Raw genomic sequence first — 26,130 nt, 5'->3', positions numbered from 1 at the left:
CGAATCTAAATCGATATAGGAAGAGTTCCTCCCTCGAAAAAGACGGCCTAGTTCAACGTTAGAAAAAAAAGAGAAATAGGGAGAGAGAGAGAGAGAGAGAGAGAGAGAGAGAGAGAATGAAAGAAAGGGAGAGAGAAAGAGAGAGAGTGAAAGAGAAAAAGAGTGAAAGAAAGAGAGAGAAAGAGAAAAAAGAGAGAGAGAGAGAGAGAGAGAGATAAAACTGATAGAAAAGAGAAGAAAAGAAAATCCTTTCGTACCTTCCCGATCTGCGGTTACTTTTTTCGAATCCTCTTTGTCCTCTTGTCCCCGTTGTCCTCTCCAGTTTGTTCTTCGTCGTTATATCGGTAAGACGAGAAAAAATTTTTGCGAAAAAAAAAAAGAAATAAAAAATGTAAAGGACTCTGAAAAATAATAGAAGAAGCGTCGTCGAATACGCGAAAATTGAAATTGGAGTCGGTACGACGGGAACGACAGCGACGAGGAGATAATTCATTCTCGTACAATGGTATACGCCGAAGAAATGAAATCTTTGTCGAATGGGCGATGGTAACATTCATCGTGCCTTTAATATACTGATATTTTCGCGTGCGGTTAAGTCTGACGTTATACAAAAATTCAATTTCAAATCTCTTAGCGCGGTGACGGTCGGTACGTCTTTCCAAGCTATCCATTCTCTTTTCGAAAAAAAAAAAAAAAAAAACACAAAATCGTCGAGACGAGACACGATTGTCCTGAGACGAAAAGGGTGAATAGGGGGAGGATGATCTATATTCAAAAAGAACCGGAAAAAAAAGAAATAAAAAATATAAACGGAAGAAAAATAGAAAGAAAGAAAGAAAGAAAGAAAAGGAGATAAAAAAAGTGGACGAACGAGAGACACAGACGTTTTGAAAATTTTGCCTCGAGAAGATCGTCGTCGTACTTGCGAATCTTTTTCAAGAAAACTAATATACATCGGACTCGCTCGTTAAAATTTCTCGACAAATCCCTCCGTACCCTATTACCTTAAATTTCTAACGGCGCATCATCGATCTTCTCGTAAAATTCCTACGTCGCGTCTTCCTTAACCTGTTAACGCCACGTTTAACGAGTATACTCGTCATGAAGGGATAACAATTTTTTATGTTATGACGCGTATATACAAAAAAAAATTGCCAACTCTTTACGACGAGTATTTATTATCTCGTTGTTTTGTTGTTTCGATATATATATATATATATATATATATATATATATATATATATTTGAAATATCGTAAATTTACGAATAATTCGTGAAATTTTAACTCGAGCATCAAAATGAATAATTTCTCTTTTCGTGTGACGAGTGTACCCGTCATTCAACCTCGCAAAAAAAAAACAGGAAAAAATTACCATTTCCTCATGACGTGTATATTCGTCAAACACAATTTGATAGATTGAATTTTGTTAATAATATCAATGAATTTGACCAATAATATTATTGATTTTTCCTAAAAATCAACTGTCATTTCGTTTTTGGAGAAGTTTCATATGCTCCGTGTTTGATGAGTACATTCATCGTCTCTTAATTTTTGGTACACAACGTAGATATACATTTTTAAAACAGATCTACACAGTTAACAGGTTAAGTGTCAAGGGAGGAAACGAAGCGAATAGGGTAGAGAAAAAGAGAGAGAGAGAGAGAGAGAGAGAGAGAGAGAGAGAGAGAAAGAGAGAGAGAATGAGAGTGAGAGAGAGAGAGAGAGAAAGAGAGAGAAAAAGAGAGAGAAATTAAAAGAGAGAGAGAGAGAGAGACAGAGAGACAGAGAGAAAAAGAAAGAGAGAGAAAGACGACGCGCTGTACTCCAGCAGTCTCGGGACCCTATTTATGTTTTATATATTATATTATATATATTATATATATAAATATGTGTATAAACATTTTTAATTTATTTATTTAATTCATTAATTTTATTGATTTACTATTAAACGTCATCTCCACCTCGGCAAATGCCTTTGTTCTTCATATCTTACGTTCTCCTTCATAGCATTTACGTTCTTTTTATTCTATTTTCGATTTTGTTCCATTCTTCTTGCTCGTTTCGACGAGTGTACGGAAAAAAAAAAAAAAAGAAAAAGGTAGGTACAATTTTTGTTTTGATTATTATTATTAGTATTGTTATTTCCTTTCTTTTTCCTTTCATTTTCCTTTCATTTCGTAATAATTTTCTTAATCGTTAATTATCATTTTATCGAAAAATTTGCCTCCCGAATTATATATTATATATCATATAATATCGAATATCCCACAATTAACAAACTAAAGTAAATTAACATGCGCTTTTCAACGAATGTAAAGATAAACAAAATACGTATCGCTATCGGGCCGATTACGAAGGTTTTATTATACGTACTTCGTTATTTCATGATAAACAAATTTTTCAAAGAAACCATCTACTTTACTTTGTGCGACAGAAGGTGGGATAGATCGAAGAGAAAAATTTATAAAGAAAGTAAAAATATCTATACTTTCATACATACATATATATATATATACATATATGCATATGAAATATATATAAATATGTATACATAAAAATATACATATACTGCGGTGACGAGGTAAGATGCAAAGCAAACGTCTACTTCGTCGATGGGCATATATCTATATACGATGGAAGAAGAAAAATTTCTCGAACGATATCAGGAAACGCTCTCCCGACATATCAATTTTCGCATTTTGGGAGATGACGACCAAAAGCGACGGTAACGTCAAAGAAACGCAATACGTGTGCGTTTTCCGTGCCTACGAGAAGAAACCGAGCGACGTTGTCTCTCGACAGTATCTTATTGCATTCCGCGCGTGTCGTTTTAAAACACACAGGCTCACCACTTACGTCCTAAAGGAAATAGCTTTCCCCATGCTCGAAGATATTTTTCACTACCGTTTTAAACAAAAAAAAAAAAAAGAAAAGAAAGAAAAAATAAAAAAAAAACTAACGAAGAAAAGAAAAGAAAGGGAAAAAGAAAAGGAACACGAGGAAAGAGTTGAGGTATGAGAAGATCATAACTTTTATGTAAACTCAACGAAAAACGTATATTTCTATATTGTCAAAGAGTTTTTATAAGTACGAGTACGAGAGAAAGGAGAAAGAAAGCGAGCTAGAGAAGAAATAAAGGAAAGAGAAACGTGAAAATAGATGAGAATAGGATAGAAAAAATGAGAGAAAAGTAAGGGAACCAAAAACCGAAAAAGCATAGAAAAGGGGAATTCGCGAAAAGCACCCTTGAATTTCTCGCTCGGCAAACGCGTACTCTGGGATGTTCCTCGTAAAAAGCTCTCCTCGGTACCTACTCCATAAACCTCGAAGCACCGGTACATTCATTCTAGTAACCGCTTCTCTTAATCGAACTCCCTACCGCCTCTGGCGGAGTAGCTTTTCTCGAGATTGCGGCTCGCTTGGAAAACTTTCTCGAGAAAGTCCACGAGAAATTCGAATTCGATTCGAAAATGCGCGCTTTTACCTTACGATCTTTCCTTAGGACACGCGAAAAGTTTATTTGAAATCTTTTGTATCTGACAAACATTTCCTTTCCATTCAGAGAGAAAGAGAGAGAGAGAGAGAGAGAGAGAGAGAGAGAGAGAGAGAGAGAGAGAGAGAATGACAAAGTCCCATCGAAAAGGAGATGCAACGTCGTACTTCTTCGATATCATGACAAAAACTACCTACTTCCCATTAATCGTCTCGGTAATTATCGAAAAGAGATCAATCACTCGTACATTTTTCACGATCGCGAATTAAAAAAAAAAACAGAAAATCGAAAAAAGAGAGGAAAAAAAGAAAATAACGAATGGATAATCCCAGAGAGATCGAAGCTATAAGTACGTTAAGATCTTGCTTAGGAAGGAAGGAAGGAAGGAAGGAAGGAAGGAAGGAAGGAAGGAAGGAAGGAAGGAAGGAATGAAGGAAGAAGAAGAAGAAGAAGGAGGAGGAAGCGGAAGAGGAGAAGGAAGAGGAGAAGGAGACGGAGGAAGAAACGTACATGAGGGCATCGTTAGCTTTTACGGTAGACGGTACGATCGAATCGCAATTACCCGCGTCATCCTATTCTAAGATTTTCACGATCGATTATAAAATTTTATTACCGATAAAACGATCGAATCGCCGCCATCGAAATTCTTTATCGTATATATTATCAACGATTAAATATTATTCTCCAACATCCAATACTTCTTCCTTCCTTCCTTCCTTCCTTCCTTCCTTCCTTCCTTCCTTCCTTCCTTCCTTCTTCCTTCCCTTCTTCCTTCCGTCGCGTAGAATCAAGAATACGTGTTACCTTAATCCATCTAATATTATTATTATCACGGAATACTGTGGTCACCGATCGTCATCCCTTAGCAATGGAATACGTGACTTTGAATTCAAACGTCCAGCGATCACAGCGAAATTCTGACGTCTCTACGTGAGCCGGCATTTCCTCTAACGCCGTATCTACTACTACTATAGTATACTATAGTATACTTGCTATAATCTGGATTGTTAACAGAAGAGACAAAGTGAAGCAACAGGATCTATCGCATTTCATCGAGAGCAATATACAATAACAAAAATATACAATTTTAATATTAATATCAGTGAGAATCACGAAAAAACATTTTACGTAATAATAATGATAAAGCACGAGATACAATTAAATCGAATTTCGACTGGAACTATCGATTTTTATCGATAAACGAAGTCTTCTTCTGGTATTTCAATCGGACTTGACCGGATCAATCGATCGATCGATCGATCAAACCATCCCGGAATGAGAAATAAACGATCAAATCCAGGACTTATCGGAATAAAAGGAATAAAAAGAGTAACTATTACCCAGTATCTCTGATATATGTGTATGCGCGCGTGCATGTATATACATACGTGTATGTGTGTGCCTACGCGCGCGAGTCTATGTGTGTAAAAAAGAAAAAGAGAGGAAGATCGAATAATCGGGAATACAAAAGCCAAACCCAGAAGTTACATCGTCGCGCATACGCGTTTTGTTTCGCTCGTTACGTAAACCGAAATCACGGAACGGTAACGACGAGTACGACTGCATAAATACGAGAATCGTTTCACAAGAGAGAGAAAGAGATAGAGATAGAGAAACAGATAGAAAGAGAAAGAGAGAGAGAGAGAGAGAGAGAGAGAGAGAAAGAGGGATGTCGACTAATCAATTGCGTTCGAATCACAGAGAATTTTCAATGCGCTCAAACTCGAACGTGTCTCTTCGCCCCGTTGTAATAGTAAACGCGGGATAGAAACGATAGAGAAAGCTATGATCGAGAAAGTATTGTCCCGAGAAAATCGGTAAAAGAGAATCGATCGTTTCAACCATGGTTGTTGTTCCGTTCTATTCTGTTCTATTCACCTAGCCTACCTATCTGCCCTCTTTCTCTCTCCCTGCTCTTTCTCCTTCTCCTCCTCTCCCCTTCAACCCCGTTCAACCACTCCCTCCCATCTCCTTTCGTGGTTTACCCTCCCCTGTGCATAATCGAAATTTAACGTTATCCGATGGGCTCACGAATCGTCGATTAAGAGCCACACGTTAAACGCTTCGACGGCACTCGAACTAAACGAGCATATCGTGGGTTTAAACGTTGTGAATAGAGAAGAGAGGAGAAAGAAAGAAAGAGAGAGAAAGAGAGAGAGAGAGAAAGAGAGAGAGAGAGAGAGAGAGAGAATAAGGAGAGAAAGAGAAGAGAAGAAAAAGGGGGGGAATGATAGAAGCGAAAGAGTAATACGGCTAGAATAATTTTCTCTTTCGCATGTTGCTCACGCCCGACGATGCTTGCTTGATCGAGAGTGCCGTCGATAACTCGAACAAATAAGATAATTGGCTGTTTTTCACGCGAAATGAAAGCTGTCCTTTGGATAAAATAGCTGGATCCATTTTTCTTTTTATCCATCATTCTTTCTACTAGTATCTTCCGCAGTTTTTCCAAACTCTCTTTATATCTCTCTCTTTTTCTCTCTCTCTCTCTGTCTATTTATCTATCTATCTATCTATCTATCTATCTATCTATCTATCTATTTATCTCTTTCTCTCTCGATATCGTTTCCACGCGAGATTTTACTCTTGCCGATGAAAAAATAAAGTCCGCTGGTAAGGGTTTACGAGTGCTACCGATTGTAACCGATTATTTCGAATCGACACTACGGATCAATTTCCCACGATAATACTTCCTCTTTCTTTCTATCTCTCTCTCTCTTTCACTTGCTCTCCTTGAGTTCTAAAGAGAAAAACGATCGATAGGATTTTTATGACAGATTCGTATCATGCGTACCCAATGAAAAAAAAATCGATGGACGATCGGTCAACTAAGCCGAACGTACATACATCGTTCGCATCGATAAACGAAAAAGGAAACTCTGAATAAATTAATCTCTTAAAATAACATCCGTCCTACCCGACAGATCCCAATGTATTTTTTATTTTTCGAAAATAATCGATGAATTAAAAATATATGTGGGAAAAATCTTTACTGTGACATTGTATACGATAATGAATAAAATCTTTCGCGATTTTATCATTTCTATATCGGATTATAATATTAAATTTGTAAACAGTATTTGTATATGTATATATATACGTATATATGTATGTATGTATGTATGTATGTATGTATGTATGTATGTATGTATGTATGTATTATATCACTTTAAATTGTAACAGACAACGGAACGCACTTTGATTAATTATTTTAAAATTGATTTAATAATCAATCAATTTTTTTCTCATCAATTTGATTACATTCAATCATGAATATATATATATATATATATATATATATATATATAATCCGTCGAAATAAAAATAACATATCATTCCAGCGAATCAAAGGGAAAACGCGAAAAAGAATAGATAACTTCATATATATATACGTACATATACACATATATATTCACATATGATATACATACATACATATATATATATATATATATATATATATTCACTTCCATGTTTCGATCCAAAACACTTTAACTCGTCCAGGATTTATTCGTTAGCGTGTAGCCGACACGCGATGTTCTAAGATCGTCGTCGCGTGTAAGGAATTCTATCGCTCGAACGATCATTCATCTTTCTCTGTACGCGCCACGAAAGCGTAAGACAAAAAGGAAATGGATCTAAGATGGTGGGAGGAAGGAACGAAGGGAGGAAGTGAGGACGAAGAAGTGGGTGGTTGGGTGGGTGAGTTGGAAGAATGAGAGACGGGCCAATGGAGAGAGGGTGAAAGGGGGAGGGATTGAGGGGGAAGAGGGTGGAGAGATAGAGATAGACAGATGGATAGAGAGACGTGGCGAATGCGTGCCTTGAATTTCGTGAGACCGATCGTTCGCTCCCAAGGGTCTTCATTAACGCCTTAATTAGAAGCGAATTCGAGCGATCGTCCACGAAACGGTATCCGAACATGCATCTCGAGGACGTGTCCTTCTCATTAGTCTCGTCGCATTAACCGCACGAGACCCCTATTGCCTGCCATTCCTCACGGCCTCATTGTGCGGCACATCTCGTATTCACTGTCAAATTAGTGCGCCCACGGTACGGACGCGGTGCTAGCTAGCCTCCTAACGATTTGCCCGCCGGCGTGTTAAAGTTCGATCGTTAGTATCTGTTAAGTAGATACGTTCAAGTTGATCCAACCATTTCAACCGATCCTTTTTGGCTATACTCTTCGATTCCATACTTCTTGTTTTCTTTTTTTTTTTCTCCCCACTTTTTTCTTCCTTTTTCATTCTTTTTTCCTTTTCCATACTTTTTTCTTGTTTTTTTTTTTCTTCCTCTTCTTCTTCTTTTTTTTTCTTATTTCAATTTTAGAGAAAGAGAGAAAGACTTTCAAGAGTAGAATTTTCTTTTCAAGGTTGATATTTATCTCAATTAAAGATCTAGCGTTGTTTGTTATCGCGTGAGTTATAATCGAAAGTCGAGAGAAATAATGGAATCAATTGTCAGTATCGATATCGCGTTCATTCCGATCGGATTAGATTGAAATTATAAAGTGTTATCAATGAGAGATAATGGTTTGTTTGGTAAGAAGTGGATAAAAGAATGGGAGATACGAAATGACCGAGGAAATAGAAACGCCTTGAAATCTTTTCTTAAGAATTATGCGCATTGATGGGGAAAAAATTGCTCGAGAACTTGGAACGAAGTAAAAGGTGACATCTAACGATTTTTCAAAGACGGAAAAGACTGGCTTGTGCATAAAGTATTTTTGATAGGACTGTGACGTGAACGTTATCGCGGAGGATACGGCTAATAGCTAAACGATAATGCTACGATACTGAAAGAATAATTCTATTACTTTTTAACGAGTCTAAGTAACGTTCTCGTACTCAACGGATGTACTTATCGATAATATAATTTCAACCAAAAATGAATGGAAATTACTCTGTCAAATTGATAACGAATCTACATATATGTCCTATAAAGCAGCCACATAAATTCAATATCCATTGGGTGAACATTATGTTTGGAAATAATTCAAGGACAAATGAAAACGATCGGAACAATTACCGCACTATTAATGCCTTGAATTTCGATCGACCATCTAAATGGATTAATGCGTGGCTCGAATTACGTTTATTTGAACGAATATGTCGGCCTTTTCGATGAGTAAATAATTTCTAGCCAGTCTTTTTCGTTTATTTGACTAAGAGCAAATATCATGAAATAGTTATTTGTCGCTAACAAAAACTTCGTTTTTACTACGACTAAGTATTCCTCAAATATGTCGAACGGCGTATTTATTTTTCCCTAGCAAACAAAAATCCTTTCAATGTTAGAACGGATAGCCGTAGGAAGGGAAATAAAATTCGACAATGATGATAACAAAAAAAAAAAAAACAGAATAAAAATATTACTAAAAGGCAACATCCACGTAATCGATTTCAATTGAAAGTATTAAAAAGGAATTTCGATAAAGTAATAAATTCGTTCGGGCAAATCGGAATCAAGCGGTTCGAGTTATCAAAATATAAAATCGATCTGATACGATTTTGTGTTTTACAAAGGAGCGAGCTTTAATTTTAAATTCATTGAAATTCAAGACGGACGTTTTCGAAAAGTACCGAAGGGCGCATATTACTTCGATAGAATTCTATCTACGATAGAATTTCCAGAAAAATATTACTAAACTTCCTAACTCATATCACTTTCACCCTAGTCGTATTCTTGTGCGATACGTATACATATGGCAACTATACATGTATGTATGTATGTATGTATGTATGTATGTATGTATGTATGTGTATGTATGTATATATATATATATATATATATATATATATACACACACATATATATATACTTGTTGGAAAGATGCAAAACTCAATTCGGTTAAAAAGTTCCGTAACCGAGCGAGCCCCAAGCAAAACTTTGACTTTCCTCTTGCACTCTTTCGTGATTTCTTCGATACTCTACAAGCAAGTTGATCGTACTTAAACTCTACTGAAAAGAACGAAAAAGAACTCCCATGCCACGAAAAATAGTACATATATATACACATATACATAAAATATACATACATACATACTATAAAGCAGATTCTCTCTGCAATCGACTTTTCTTTTAAACGAATAAAGAAACGATATGAAGCAACGAGTATATGTGTGTGTGTGTGTGTGTGTGTGTGTGTATGTGTGATTGTTTTTAAAACGATAACATTCTAAGTACTAACACATATTAAGAAAAATTCTCTTCGATATAATGATAAAAGAATAGAACTTCAATTAAATATTTCGCCTTTCTCATCGAATAGAAATTATCCCTTTGAAATATTTAAATTCCATTTGAATAATCGTCAGTATCAAAAAGGCGTATCTTGGCGCAGTGTAAGTCGGAAAGACATTAGGTAGGGGCCAGCAAAATTATGCCGGGTCACACATCGACCGTGACGATACGACGGACGTTCGCATAATCGAACGAGAGCATTCGTTCGGTACGGTTGGCGACTTCCCACTACCACTACCACTACCACTAATACTATCACTACCACTACCATTATCACCACCACTACTACTACGACTCTCCTCTCCACTCCTCTCCTTTACCTCATCCCACTCTCAAAACTCGTGCATGTCGAACGACAGAGAGAGAACCGGCAGCCCGTGAAGCAAGGTAGTTCGGATGCAAATCTTCGTCCATTTTGCATTTTGTCATCCGTTCGACGAGTGGCATAGCGATGCGAGAGAAGAGCGTTACCGGCCGATTACACGAGAGTACCCTACAGGACAATGCGTTTATTTGCGTGTCTGATCCGATGAAAACGACCGATACCCCTATCTCCTCCCCCGTTTTACTACCCCCGTTTCATCTCCCCCGTTGTATCCGACTTCTCGCGGTGAAACCGTTTTTAAACGACTCATGTATGTATATGTCCCTCTGCCTCCTGTAAATCCGCCTCGCGATCCTACCTGCCTTCCAATTTCCGCTTTACTTCGGAAATTTATATCCTGTCAACCGTACAATATAGTGATTTTAACATTCCACTGATATTAACAGATAGTATTACGTGTATGCGCGTATGTATGTGAGTATATATATGTGTGTGCGTGTGTGCATCTACGTAGATAGATATAATAACACTTCATTTATAAAATTATTAACGTCATTCGATAAAATAAGAATCTAAAGATAGAGATTTAAAAATTATCGAAGTGATCAATATGCGAAGTTCGATCGGATAAATAATTTTAACCAATGACCCTTAACATTTTTCTTCATCATTTTTACATTTATACACACGATTATTACATATATAAGTGTACGAAAATATAAAATTCTATGGGTAGATTTATGACAGAAAAACGATAATAGTTTCTAGTAATCGTATCTCGGGATATGACGGAATAGGATCGATTAGAAATTTTCCTCGTTACTTACTAATTTTCATCTAAGAATCGTAAAAGCAATGGTATCGAGAAGTAAGGTGTGTCGTATATTCGAGACCCTTTTGGCTCGTTTAATGCTTTGCATCGCGTTTACGAGCATTTACAAGTCTCTCTTTCTCTCACTTTCATTCTCTCGCTCTCTCTTTCTCTCTTTCTCCTTTCTCATTCTGTTCTCTTTTGTCTCATTCGTGTCTCCCAAATCCCGACGAATGACGTAATGTAAAATCAACGAAGATTTACATCCCATTTGGCTTGTTAGCTTTCCGCGATTGTTCACTGGTAGGGGCACTTTAAATTTCCCGCTCCACTCCAGCTGAACGAATTTACAACGTCGACGACCTTTCTCTGTCTCTCTCTCTCTCTCTCTCTCTCTCTCTCTCTCTCTCTTTCTCTCTCTATTTTCCTTGCTTTTGGATTATCTCGCTTTATAGAGCATGATTACACGCCACCGATTCTTGCCTGGTATTTCACCCTTCACGGATTCTACGATTATAATGACATCGTTGTACATCCAAAATAATGAAAGTCTCATAGTTTACTACCTAAAAACAAACAGATAATAATCTCTAAATATTACTAAAAATCTTGCTCGTAAATCGATATATGATTTACAAACGTTGGATTTACGAAATCGTATACAAATAGTACGTTGTCAAACACAGTGTCATCGTTAATCGTTCAAACCAGCATTTTACGATAAAAATTCGAACGTTACAGGATCGATGAAGAGAAACAAAGGAAAAAAGAAAAACATCGAAAAAAAGGGAACCGTTTGGTGGAGAACGATCGAAAAAGAAACGAAAAAAAAGAAAAAAGGAAAAAAGAGGACGCGGTCACGCGTTTTATGTCTTTTTGATGTGTCCTTAGCCAAAGGGGAGAAAAAATATTTCATCTCTATGCGTTCGTAACACGCTTTTTTCGTCTATCCACAGGGTTATTATTGCAAAGGATACATGCATTCGCATATACACCTGGAGAGCTGGATAACAACGATGAATCCAACGAGGAACATGAGAAATAAATTAAAGCGGTCGTTCATTCATTCGTTCGTTCGTTCGTTCGTTCGTTCGCTCGCTCGTTCGTTCGTTCGTCCGTTCGTTTCGTTTGGTTTCGTTCGTCCTTTCGTTCGGATAAATGAGACAGAGAGAGAGAAAGAAAGAGAAAGAGGGAGAAAGAGAGAGAGAGAGAGAAAGGGAGAAAGAGAGAGAAAGGACGATATGCCGTCGATCAGCGGATTTAAACGTATATCTATAAAAAAAAAAAGCAAAAAGAAAAAAAGAAAAAAAGAAGAAAAAGGAAAAAAAAGGAAAAAAGAAAAAAAAAATTGAAATATCGACCGCAAAGCTTGATGGGTACCACAGAATAAATTTTCACGTGCGATCGAACGCGCCGATTATAAGCTCCCCGAACCGTTCGACTTTATCTCCCTCTTTCCTATTGCTTCTTCACTTTTCTCTTTTCTTTCTCTCTTCTCTCTTTCTTTATTTACTTTGTTCTCTTTTCTTCCCCGTGCATTTCCTTTTTTCCTTTTTTTTCTCTCCTTGTTTTCGTTTTTCTCTTTTTTTTTTCTCTCTTTTTTATTTTTCTTCTTGTCCTTTTTTTACTAAATAAAATAACGAGCCCGCCGCGCGATAAAGCTGTCGTGGCCGATGATAAATGTTTCTGCGACTATAACAGCGAGAAGGAGAAACGAAAACTGAGAGAGAAAGAGAGGAACAGATAGAAAGAGAGAGAGAGAGAGAGAAAGAGAGAATATAGAGAAAAGAAAATAAAGAAGAAACGAGGGAGGAGAAAAATTTCCTATTTCCAATTTTGCGCTCGCGGCTAGTTCGGACATATCTGAAGAGAGGATAGAATAAAAAAGAAAAGGAAAGTGAATATCGTCTCGACGTTAACATTGGAGAAATTAGATGAAGAAATTGTTGAAAGGAAAAGAATCAAAGACAGAAACGATCGTTAATCCATCGATCGATCGATCGATTAATTTTCTAAGCAAATATTTTTATATTATAGGCCAATCAAGTATTTACATATGTGTACATATACGTAGAAATATCGAGATAATATATAAAAGATTTTAAAAGATAGAAACAAACGAAACGTAACATCTAATTGTGACGGATACGCGACGACTGGATGAATAAAGCACGGAGACAAAGGAGATTCCGCCTGGGGATAGATCGACCGTCGTACTTCCATGTTCCAACGAGGGCCATTTGAAGGATCTTATTACGTTTCGTTTATGCAAAACGATTGTTTCTTATTATATTTTTACGAATAGATAAAATGCAAAACGAAAAAAAAAAGAAGGAGAAAGGAAAAGAATACGTAAAAAATTATTAAACTCGTTAATTTCCTGCAACTAATTACGGTTGATTAATCAAAGAAGGCTTTCAAACGGTCGGTCAACTTTGGATATACATATGTATGTTACTCACGAATGTTTTAATCGTTCGTTGAACTTTCAACAAAGCTATAAGTTTGACTTGGTGGATCGAGCCTAGCAAGCTCGAATCATTTCTCGAATCGTCGCTCGAACGGTTTACGGCCTTCGTCGAAACGTGCGCTATATAAGCGCAATCGCAGAATTTCTGTTGTCTCACTCGAAACGAAGTTGCACGCGATGTTTACACGAGCGACCGCCCCGACGCTCTCATCGACGATGAATTCGCATTACGACGTTGCACGGCTGGACGCGTTAAACCATAACGACGACTAGCAGGACGACGTACCATCGACCCGATCCGCCTAACCATCGAACTACGTACGTACGTACGTACGTACGTACATACGTACGTATGTATGTATGTATGTATATGCAAAAAGGACGTACCTTCTATCTCCCAGTAAATCTCCATTGCTGTTATTTCCTTTATAAGCAATTCCACCTCTTATATAGGGACGATAACGTTCGTCCGTTGTAAATTTATGGTTTTTATTATGAAAATAAGAAATTATCAGAATACGTGTATTTTTGTGTTTTTCGAAGGATTCCCTTCGAACAGGTTATTATTTTATATACCGAAGGAAAATATAACACACGCGACGTGATAGACATCTTTTCGTCCGTAATCGCGCACAGTCATCCGCTTGCTTCTCCACCTTCTCTCTTGCTTCACTCTCCTCTCTCCTCCTTACTCCCTCCTCTCATCCCTCGTCTCATCTCCTTCCACATCTTCGCTATTGACAAATTTACCCCGAGAGAGAAAGCAGCAGTTATCCGAGTTATCCCTTCGCACGACTCCGACCTAATGCCATAGAATTAGGTGGCCACGCTATACCTTGGCTAGCCTATTATACCGTTCCGAAACCCTTTGGGAAATTGTCTATGGAGCTAGCGCGAATCTCGATCAACCGTGAAATGTAGTCTGATGCGTATTACCGTACGGGTGCCGTCCAATACATCGACCAACATCCGATATACACTTCGACCATCTATCTATATATATCATCGCGTTTGGTTCGACCTTAGTAATATCCTTCTCTCCCAATATCCTTCGAAGCATCGTTCGTCCTGACGATTTCGAGATTACTGAGATTATTCGGACAATAATGGAAGAACAAATTTTCAAACCCTAATGTCCTTCCCTTTTCGGTATTCATTTGCATCAATTACTCCAACAACGTGAAACTGATCGATCTCTACGTAATGAAGTTTGGAAAGTGGTGTAAGCGTGATCAAGCTGATTGTAACGTAATAATAATGAAATTACTGTCGTCAACGAATCGACTCGATACGATACGATTCGATTCGATTCGAGTCGAGTCGAGTATAGCGAACGTTAAAGTTCTGTTGACAATTCGATGTTTAGCATCAGTCCAATGGTTTAATGTCCTCGTTTACGCATTATATCCTATCTCGTAATTAGTTCCCATATCGAAAATACACCGTATTTCGTTCGGCCTTTAGCATCGGTTCGAATACGTTTAAACGATTGATAGCTGACAAAATCTATATTGACCGATCGTAAAATAAATAATGTTCGTGCGCGTAATATGTGCGTATGCGTGCTTTCGTATGATTTAAACAAAGATATAGATCTTGATTCCACCCCCGTCCACCCGATCCGACGAAAAACTAAAGGGATACGATCGAGAATAACGTATCGAAGAATACGATAGTAAAGGATCTAGAATCGTATGACCGAAGTATATAATGGTCGTAGAACCGTTAAAAGAGATAGATGAAACGAGGATGATTCACGAGCGACGGAAATAGAACTATGGCCGTTTCTGGGACGACCGCGTGGTTCTCGTATTCGCGTTTCACGAGGGTCACCGCAGCGTTCGTCGTTGAAAACCTTTCGAGAGATACTGGCGTTAGTGTGGTACGAGGACGAGAAAACCTTGTCTGTTATCTATTGTAATGTTATCGATCGAATGACGAATGAAAATACGGTTCCATTTATAATCAAAATAACGTATGTAAATACAGTTAGATGAAAGACGATAGTATAATAGATTATAATCGATAATATAATCGTATACACGTAAACATACAATTCTATTATAATCAATGATCTAACGTTAATATTTTTCTAAACTAATCCAACGTGTGTTTTTTCTTTTTTCTTTTTTCTTTTCTTTTTTTTTTTTTGTTTTGTTTTGTTTTCTTTTCTTTTCTTTTCTTTTCCTTTGCTTTCCTTTTCGTTACTTTTTTCTTTTTTCTTTTTCTTTTCTCTTTTCTTTTCTTTGTTCGCTGCGCCGTTCGCCCTTTTCATTGAAGATATGGATAAGTTTTCTTCGTTCGCCGAGGACGTGACGCTCGCCCGCTTCTAGCGCATCTAGCGGCACTGCCAAGGTACATATATGTATATACATATAACTTATTTCTAATGTTCTTTTATACAATATATATATATATATATATATATATATATATATATAATGATTCACGTAATCTCTTATATCTCTGATCCTTTTTATGCTTACAGCTTGCACATCAGGACATTCATCGTGTTTTGTTTTGTTGTAGCCTTACCCATAACCCCTTCTCCATTCCTATCAAGGTTCCTGCATTCGCGTCTTCGTCTTCAACAATCTTCTTGGGCTCTCCTATCGTATATTACCAAGAACATTCCTTACAATTTCTAATTATGCAAGGAAACGATTGTTCATCGACGACTATAGATCATCTTCGTCATATCATTTCGCGTTACATCTCCAATTATTTACTTCCCTATTATCCATTTATTTCTCCAATTTTTCTCCTACCACGTTATTTCGAACGGAGGACAACACGACATAGATACTACGTACATTTCGCAAAGGTGAGTTTTCTATGATCGTAATAATATCTACATATAAATACTAAGGAACGTTTATTTATTTATTTATTTATTTATTTTTATTTTTTTTTGAAATCTTCGAACCGTATCTCCGTAGCGTTCGATCGTATGAAAAAGTATACATTGAAATTTCTATCGATAACGATGCCAATATTTGCGAATGTTAAAGCGAAATTTTTCAATAGAGAAAGAGGAAGAAAAAGAAAAAGAAATAATAAACATTTATCTTTGTATTCTAACGCAATGATATAGTTTCGATAAATTTGTTATTTATTAGCAAGAGTATAGTTTCGATCGTTATTTTCATCCACGTGAGTAAAGATCCTTCTCGTCAGGCTACATACTTCGTATACTCGAGTTTAGCATTTCATAGAAGAGAAAAGTAGGGTAATTTAAAATTCTCTAACAACGCGGATTTGAAAATTCCATGAAAATTTAAGATATTTTCTACACACATACACACACACACACATATACGTACTACACGACGATCGTATAAAGGTGACTTTATTATCGAAATTCTATCTAAAGTTTAAGACCCGCTCACTAAAACCTAGATAGGTATGGATGTCAAGAAGAAGCGGGAAGCTTTGTAAGAATGAAAGAATGCAATAAAAAGAAACAATAAAAAAAAAGAAAAAGAAAAAGAAAAAGAAAAAGAAAAAAGAGAGAGGGGGAGAGAAAGAGAGAACATAGAGAGAAAAAGAAGAGAATGAAATGAGTCGTGGAAAGAAAAGAAGGAAGAAAAGATAGAAGGAAGGAAGGAAGGAAGGAAAGAAGGAAGGAAGGAAGGAAGGAAGGAACACTCTGGTAATATGAGTTGCCGCGAGCTCTTTGCAAGCTCGTAGAACGGCTTTTCGCAAAAAGGATCTGCGGAAGCAACCACGAAAATCCTTGATGATAGGATCCCTATTCTGGCATATGGGAAGGCACGATGTAACAAAAGGGAAAAAATGGAAAAAAAGAAAAATTAAAATAAAGAAAAAAAAAATAACAAGAGAAAGAAGAAAGGAAATACGTGAAACTTTTTAACGAACGATAAAAAATATGATATTATTCGTATTAAAGCTACTTTTTTTTTTCCCTTTTTTTTTTTTTCTTTTTTCTTTTTTTTAGACAGATAACGCTCGGTTCGTCTTTTTTTCTTTGCTTTTATTTATTTATTTGTTTTGTTATTTTATTTTATTTTATTCTTTTTATCCGAAATAACGACCAAGTACAACTCAAAAATGTGCCGGATAAAAATAATATTATAATTAACGAAAAACGTGTCGGAAAAGGTCGGATATTAAAAATAATTAAACCGTTCCTGACGTTTGTTGTGCCAATTACGACGTATAACGTTCATCCTTAACACGATCCTAAATGAAATTCCTTCTCGATATTGCGAGAGCAAAGGTTGTTAATTACAATGCCTAAAGGAAAATTTTCATGACCGTGTATATCCAAGACGTATTTTATTTTTTAACGACGGTCTCGTTAAAGGGCAGCTGTTTGAAATTAAGTAACGTTAGTTTATTAGGAAGTGCGTAAGACGGTAGTAAATTAGTTCTCGTTCGTCTTAATTAAAAGTTCGAAAATATCTCCACGTAATGTAAACGTCTCTTTAATGGATTAATCCTCTGTTATCATATCCTGGTTGGAGCTTTATCGTACTGCTCATAAACTTCGATGTTTTAGAAATCGTTTTCCGATCTCGTTAATACCTTATCAAAGGTTTTATAGTAAGAGCTTTCTAGAGAAACCTTAACAGGTAAAATATATATATATATATACACATGTATGTATGTATGTACGTATGTGTGTACGTATGTACGTATATAAATGCATACGTACATATATGACGCTCGATCTCATCCCGAAACTATAATGGAGTTGCGAACTATGCTAGATGTGGTAGCGAGCTTAGGGTATCCCACGAAAGGCGACAGTCGTTTAACTATAGGATAACTTTGCCGATGGCGAAGTATATACCGATTATCACTGAAGATGCGTAGATGAAAGTATCGATAACAAAGTCTTCCTAAATCTTATTAATAATCTTTCATAGAAATGATAATCTTTCATCGACGTGTATTAATAAAACAAATGAATATAGATACCAATAATAGCAACGATTTAAAATCAAAGACGCCGTAGGAAAGACGTCGTAGATCTTCCAAAGGTGAATACGAAAACGCATAAACGTTTTATCACCGGTCAAGCAAGAAGTTACGCTCTTGTGACTCTAACGATCATAGATAAACTTAATGGCTCGCACTAATTAGAAGCAACGGCCATTATCGTCCTCGGTCATAGTTGCAAAAACGTATTCGCCAAGCGCATCCAACTATTATTAGATTCCGATTACTCTCGCTCTCCCGTGCCAAAACCATGCGGTTTAATCGCATAACGAGGAGGATAGAGACCGATCCGTTTCATTCTTAAGCTATTCCAATAGATCCAAGGACTCTTCTTTCTTGTAGAAGAACCAACGATATAATATCGTATATCTTCGACGATAATCAATTTTCCCCTGTACTACGCTTATGTAATACAAAATTAATTACGTTCCGATCGATGCCCTTCATTAGTGGTTCGACTAGTGGAAGGTGCTTTAAAGGAGAGTTATTCATCCGATTCTCCTGGAATGCTTCATAAAATTCAAAGGATCGGTAAGATAACGAACGCGTAAGGATCGTACATCATCAGAGCCAAGTTGGTTTTTACCCGTTACGACGAGGATCCGCCTATTCGAGCTTAATCATTTCGAAGTTAGGCAGAGGTTGGAGGCAAAACTTCCCTACGACGTCGCAATTCCCGACGGGGGTTGGAAGAGAACGCGAGTGAGCAAGATAGGGACAGAAAGAGGGGGGGAATGTAAGAGAAAGAGAGAGAGAGAGAGAGATAGTAGTAGCTCGTAGATAAACTTAATGGTTCCGGGCTAATTAGGCCGGAAAGTCCGGACCAAAGGCATTAGCACCACCTTTCGCAGTCTAAAGATAATTTCGACGGCCACTTCCTGCCGCAGGAGAGCCTCAGGAGACGAAGCGAGTCGCCGACCAACGTCGTTCTCGCGTATCCCGCATCCTGGACCGTCGTGAACCGAAAGAGCTAAAGGAAACGTCAGGATGCATACTTTTAGCTCGAAAGAGATCCTCCTCGCAAAACTCCGATCCGAATCGACCAACACGACGACGATGATGACGACGACGATGAGATACTGTCATCGGAATCATCGTGAATCAGGTAATTTTGTTCTTTAAACACGACGATAACGTTCTTGTTTGATTTATCGAGAAATGAGAAGGAAGAAAAAGGAAAAGTAAGAAAACGAGCAAATATTCTTTCTTTGACGAATAATAATTTAGTCGGTAGAACGAGCACTCAATCTGTGTAAATTCTTCAACGCGAAAGCTCTAGATCGTAATGAAACGGGTATGTATATTCGAGAGAACGAAGACTTAATATAGGAAGAAAAAAGGAGGCAAAAAAAAAACGAAGGAATAAAATAAAATAAAGGAACAAAGTATAAAGGGTATACGGGAAATACTAAAGTCAAGATCGCGAGGCGCGGAAAGAGATTTAAGACCACCCTCTTATTTGGCTTCCTTCTCCTTTTTCAACTAAAAACGCAAACCTCGAGAATAAGCGTATGTATGTATGTATCTAGGTATCTATGTATGTATGTAAGTAAATTTGCTCGTGTGCGTGTATATATATGTACATATATATATATATATGTATATATATGTACATATATATATATATATATTGTATATATATTGTATATATGCATTCGTGCGAACGATAAAACGGAATTTGCATTCGGGCTCCTCGTTAAAGTCGAGACGAAGTAAACTATCGCGAGCACGTCGATTCCATTTTCAACCGCTACCAACGCGTAGCAGTACTTGAAAAAAAAGATACAAAGGATGAAAGAGAGGGAGAGAGAGGACAAGAGGAAAAAGATCTTCCATTATGCCAAATAGCTAGGAAAAACGCTCTCGAAATAAAGGTATAAGAAAACGAAAGAGCAAAAGCTGAATCTCTTCTATCTTGCTTTTTCTTTTTTATTCGATGTCCTATACGTATGTGATACCTTAAACAAGTACCATATCAAAATGTTATAGTACTATCCAAAGAAAGAAAAAAAAAAAATGATAGAATATAGTCGATGAAAACCAACGACCGTATATATCTTCTTTAGTTCGATGAAACTAAAGTTTTTTTCCCCCAAGTTCATTTTTAACGATATCGAAATTGTCAATCTTTCATTCTTTTGTTTTATATTTAAAGAAATCGATGTCGATCAATTTTCCATCGAAAATTATTAATTCTTTTTTCATATTTTACAGATTATCCTGACAAAACGTGAAGGTATCAATCTATGCGTCTACGGTCTGGAAGAGGATCAAAAAAAGATGTGTATTCGATTAGATCGGAGAATCAAAAATATCTGCGGTTCGAGTTGAAGCTTTAAATAGGAAAAAAAAAAAAGAAAAAGAAACAAAAAGAAAAATGGATACACGAATGACGACGTTATCGATCGTGGCCTATTTTTTTAGAAACTAGAAAGAGAAAGAGAAATAACGAGACCAACGAAAGCATTATTGCAACAACGAGTTAATTCGATTCGATCGATTCGAATTACGTCTATAGAGAATTTTTAATATTAACACGCGATCGATCATTGAATTTTAAAAAAGAAACCTCATCGATGATACGTCATTCTCACGTGTATACTTTTTTTTCTTTTTTTTTCTTTTTTTTTCCCATTTAGGAAGGATCGAAAGGAAGAGCGACGTCATCTTTTTTCTTTGTAAGAAAAAAAAAAAAGAAAAGAAAGACACACAACAAACAAACAAAAGAAAAAAGAAGAAGGAGAAAAAAATGTGAACGAAAGTATGTCGAATGATCTTGAAAACGGAAAAAGAGAATGAGAGTGAATTATGAGAAAGGACGTGGTAACTACGATAGAAAATAGAAAAGTATTTGGCCGAAAGGAGTTGTCGTGAACCTTATCTTAGAACACGTGGAAGTTCGAGAGAGTAGAACACGTGGACGAAAAAGATTTCATTTTATGAGAAAAAGAACGCGCCAAGGATGATCTTTGAATCCTGTAATAGGATTTCCAGGATCAGCACGTCCTTCGATACGACAGGCGGTTTCTTTGAGGCGAACAAGTAATCCGAAAGCAGAGGGAAAATTTTGAAAATCCTTTATAGAGCGACGGGACGTGAAACTAGTATCGAATTATAATGACGAGAATGAAAAGAAAAAAAAAACACAAAAAAACACAAAAAAAAAACAAAAAAGTAAAAGAAAAAATAAATCATTTCGTTGTTGAACGGACGAACCGTTCACATCGGACGATCCGATGTATTATTAAGGAAGAATTTTATTCGTCGTTGAAAACAAAAAAAAAGGAAAAAAAAAAGAAAAAAAAATAAGTCGACGAGTCAAAAAAAAAAATATCGATTACAAGGATCGAGTTTAATTTAAATCACCTCGAAGATCCGCCCTCGTCTCTTGTTGTAAACTAAATAAACCAAAGTGCGAAGGAGAAGATCCGATCTATCATAAAAGCACGCTCCTCGACCGTTTTAAAGGAAATTCTTCGAGCATACTTTCGGTTTCGCTGACGCGTTCAGGACGCTCTTGTACAAAGTATTCCTTACATCTCCTTGACCCGTTCCAGTGTCTCTTCTTGTGGGATCGGAAACGCGAACGTCACGCAAATCGTTATTCTCGTTCAAAAAAAAAAAAAAAAAAGAAAAGAGAGAGGGAATAAAAAGAAAGAAATAATAAATAAATAAATAAACGAACGAACGAATGAAAGAATGAATAAACAAATATATAAAAGAAAAATGAGTAGACACGCATTAACGAGATAAAAATAATAATCAAATTGTGAATCTAATAACGCGGACAAAATTTACAAGCGATCTTTTAACGTAGGTATATATATATATATCTAAATTATGATAACATCGTTTTCGAATGATTGCAACATTGTTGCACGAACTAATGAAGCCGTAATTATTTCAACAAACAAACATCACCCGACCCAACGCGTCATGATAAAAGATTCAATGGCCTAAAAAGCGTAGTGACGGGGTTGATACGGTACGTCGATAAATATATACCGGGTGCTCTCAATTTAACGAGATTCAACAACGAATTCCATTTGCGATTCTATCTCGGCTTGTGGCGATTCGATTCGACGACTTTCGAGTCGAGTTACGCTCTCGCTCGACACTTATTCGAATGGAAAATTAGAAGCTTCCTTGTTCGAAGAGTTCTCACGTGTGAATTGTACAACTCTGTTGGCACTTTTGATAAGCTATACCTGCTTGTACCTTCCTATAATAAAGGAATGAGAGTGAACTTGACGAATATATTCGTGATTAAATTAATACGTTATCATTCGAAGAAGGTCCGTATAGCCTGTTATAAAAGTTTGCCTTTATCTTTATATTCGATGAGAGCGGAGGAAGAAAAAGAAAAGAAAGAAAAAAAAAGGGAAAAGAAAGAGGGGGAGGGGGGTGGGAGAATAACAAAGAAGAAATATAATTAAATAATAAAAATAGATGTACTTCCGCGTTTCTCGACCTACCACGAAGAGACACGCGCACGTGCGCAAACTTTTTACATTTTAGACACGTACAGAGAGAAAGAGTGAGAAAGAAAAAATGAAAGAGAGAGAGAGAGAGAGAGAGAGAGAGAGAAAGAGTCGCGTTATAGATAGTCGATGAACGAACGTAGCGAAGGAAAATGTTCCGACATTCTCAAAAGTGTGAGAAAAAAATAAAAGAAAAAAAAAACAAAAGAGGAAGAAACGGACGAAGTACTTCGCGAACGTAGGATATTCCGAGAGAAAAGTTTAAGACGAATATTAAAAATACCAAATAAAAAAAAAAACAAAAATTATTAAAAAAGAAAAAAAAAGAAACCAATTAAGATCGCCGTAGCATATGACATGTCCGTGCAAGCTTACTAGTGCCGCCGTGCTTTTTCGTTAAATTCCTTTGTCGCTCGTACCTATCGAACGATTCGTATGAAAGTCGTCGTGAGTCATCAACGACTCGTCGTTCCGTGTGTCATCGACGTCGACGTCTTTTCATTGTAAAAGATAAAACGATAAAAAAATAAAAAAGAAAGTGAGACAGAGAGGGGGGGGGAGGGAGAGAGAAGAAGAAGAAGAAGAAGAAGAAAAAGAAGAGAACAAAAGTGAAAGTGAAAAGCCATCTATTTTCGCAAAATATTTTTCGCATTGATAAAACGTCTTATCGATCGATGAATGTGAAAAATAAAAAGTACTCCTTCGTGTATGCTCTGTAATTGCAAATTTCCCTTCTGACTTAACTCCTAATTCGAATATTAATTCTCAGATGATAAGAATAACGAACGATCGTAGGAGTGAACATCAAGAAAGGAGTAGAAGAGGAAGAGAAAGAAGAAAAAGAAGAAGAAAAAAGTGAGAAAAAGAAAAAAAAAAAAAAGAAAAGAAAGGAAGAAAGAAAGAACTAAAAATTATCTTAATCGAGTCGAAATATTTTGCTAAAAATATCGGAAAGTTTTGAAGATCGTCGGAGATTATTTAGAAACGTTTATTAATACGTATTTACACATATAGATACTGTAGAATATTCATGATCGGTCTGTCGATCGTTCGGTGTATAAATAAAAATGATAAGATGATAAAATTGTCCCGGCGGTATATAATAATATTACGTGAAAATGACGTACGGGATTCACCGGAACGACGAGTCTAGAGCATAGCGAATAAATAAAGAATGTATTTTATGATATTTTATGCATAAACAAGGGGAAAAAAAATCACGATTGTAAGTCGATATAGCGATAGTCCAATATAAAGTTTAAGTAGAATTGTATAAAGTGAATAAGGATAAAGGGAGGAGCAGATAAAGAAGAAAGAGAGAGAGAGAGAGAGAGAGAAAGAAAGAGAAAAAGAGAAAGAGAGAGAGAGAGAGAGACAGAGAGAAAGACAATGTGTAAAACGTATAGCATCATTCGATCGTCGGCCAAATCGAAAACTATCGCGATTTCTATGGCAAAATTCGATGCTCGAATCGTACGATTGACAGAACCGCAGGCCGGTGATTCTACTTTCGGAAACGATCGAAAAATTGGTGTTCCCGTTGGAAACGTTGTTAATACGTATCGCCGTGGTCAATTACAAGCTCACCCCCGTTTTTCCCTCCGCAAAACCTCCTCCACTACTCTCTCTCCAACGCCCGCTCGTTTTTGCAACGGAAAATTTCCGATCCGATTTTCCTTCGAACCATACCATACGCTTAACTCGTGACAATTCTGATAATCAGTTTATACGCTCCAATTCTTGCTCGCCGAAGAGGTTTCGATCGTTTCAATTGCGTTCCTAGAGAGAAAGAGATAGAAAGAGAGAGAGAGAGAGAGAGAGAGAGAGAGAGACTCATTTAATGACGACAATCGAAACGATCGGAATAAAACAAACGTATAGCATAGCCATAGGCGTAACAAAACGAACCGATCGCATTCTCACAGTTTTCAACTGGAACTTCAAAACGAATGATCGACCAATTTCGAAAGTTTGTTCCCGGCTTTATGGAATCCTGAACAATTGCGATATTAATAACAGTGCTACTGTAAAATATTGTATATTGTTTCGCGTTATTTATTTTTCAGTGTTTTTAATAGATGCGCGTTTATACGGTATTCTCTAAAAACAAAAGTTATTGCATAATGTTATCGGGACGCGACTCGACCCGCTGTCCTGCTGTCCCGCATCACTCGCGACGATTTATCATCCATGGTTATTATTTTCTTTTTAAACCAAAGTATATGTATATACATACATACGTACATAAATACATATGTATATTTATATATGTACTTGGTGCGAATGAACGATGAAAATACGAAGGGGAAAGAGAGAGAGAGAGAGAGAGAGAGAGAGAGAGAGAGAGAGAGAGAGAGAGAGAGAGAGAGAGAGAGAGAGAGAGAGTTACGTGATACGTAGAATAAATAACGTCCAAAATTTTCGTTCCTAATATCGTCGACGATAAATGCATCGTTTGCTCGCATACGAAATAGACTTCTATGTTAATTTCTAAAGCGTTTTCATTTGCATTATATAATCCAACGTTTTGTTATTCTTACATAGATATTCGTATACATAATATATATGTTGATCTTTGGATGATTCAACGTCGATGAAAATATCGAGTTGCGATTCTGTTAGATTTGGATTAGATTTTCTAAGCGTGATTAGAGATGCTCTATTCCGTTTCAATTACACGTTCTTCGAGTTGAGTTAAAAAGGAAAAAAAAAGAGAAAAAAATGAAAAAAATGAAAAGAAAAAAAAAGGAAAGGAGGAAGGAAGAGAAGAAAGAAAGAAAGAGAAAACGAAAGAAAGAAAGAAAGAACAAACGAACGAACGAACGAACGAACGAACGAACGAAAGAAAAGAAAAGAAAAGAAATAAAAAAAAAAAGAAGAAAAACGATGATATTCCCTATTATATACCGATAATAAATCTACGAAATATTTTTATTCTTCGCCTGCGTGGGATCACTTATGTGGGACAGTGGATCAAGAAGATTAGTATGTTTATAAACTTCAACGTAACTCCAACAGCTTTTGCAGTGTGTGAAGTAACCCGAATCCAGTGTAAACTAGTCTAGGACACGTTTAAGTATGTATGGCTTGGAGTGCAGAGAGATATTGCGAACGTACGATCCGTCCACCATCGGTAGTGTTCTAGTAGAGCTCGCTTAAAAAAAGATCTCACGGGGGTCGAACGAGAACAAAGCTTTTCATTCAAAAACAAAAAAAAAAAAGAAAAAAAGAAAATATCACTTCGTTTTGCTCCTTTCTGTTTGTTAACTTTCATTCATATTTCATTGATTAAAGAACAACGACTATTTTGTTTCGTCTCGGTATTTTTTTTCTTTTTTTTT

The 26,130-nt window shown here is 36.6% G+C and overlaps 1 protein-coding gene and 1 long non-coding RNA gene across 6 annotated transcripts in view; one reads left to right on the top strand and one right to left on the bottom strand.

The window, feature by feature from the left end:
- The window catches only part of LOC122627570 (protein vein), a 227,212-nt gene extending 205,969 nt beyond the window's left edge, over positions 1-21,243 (top strand). The window contains exons 6-9 of the mRNA XM_043808787.1: positions 15,624-15,698; positions 15,832-16,167; positions 19,196-19,413; positions 20,523-21,243. Coding sequence (XP_043664722.1) covers positions 15,624-15,676 — 53 coding nt within the window. The 3' untranslated portion in view covers positions 15,677-15,698; positions 15,832-16,167; positions 19,196-19,413; positions 20,523-21,243. The remainder of the gene's footprint in view (positions 1-15,623; positions 15,699-15,831; positions 16,168-19,195; positions 19,414-20,522) is intronic.
- Positions 1-26,130, bottom strand: part of LOC122627590 — a 189,577-nt gene that overhangs the window by 161,087 nt on the left and 2,360 nt on the right. The window lies entirely within an intron of this gene.

The sequence above is a fragment of the Vespula pensylvanica genome, chromosome 1, assembly GCF_014466175.1.
Source record: "Vespula pensylvanica isolate Volc-1 chromosome 1, ASM1446617v1, whole genome shotgun sequence".
NCBI lineage: Eukaryota > Metazoa > Arthropoda > Insecta > Hymenoptera > Vespidae > Vespula > Vespula pensylvanica.
The sequence above is the reverse complement of the archived record's forward strand: the minus strand, read 5'-3'. Positions and strand labels throughout refer to the sequence as shown.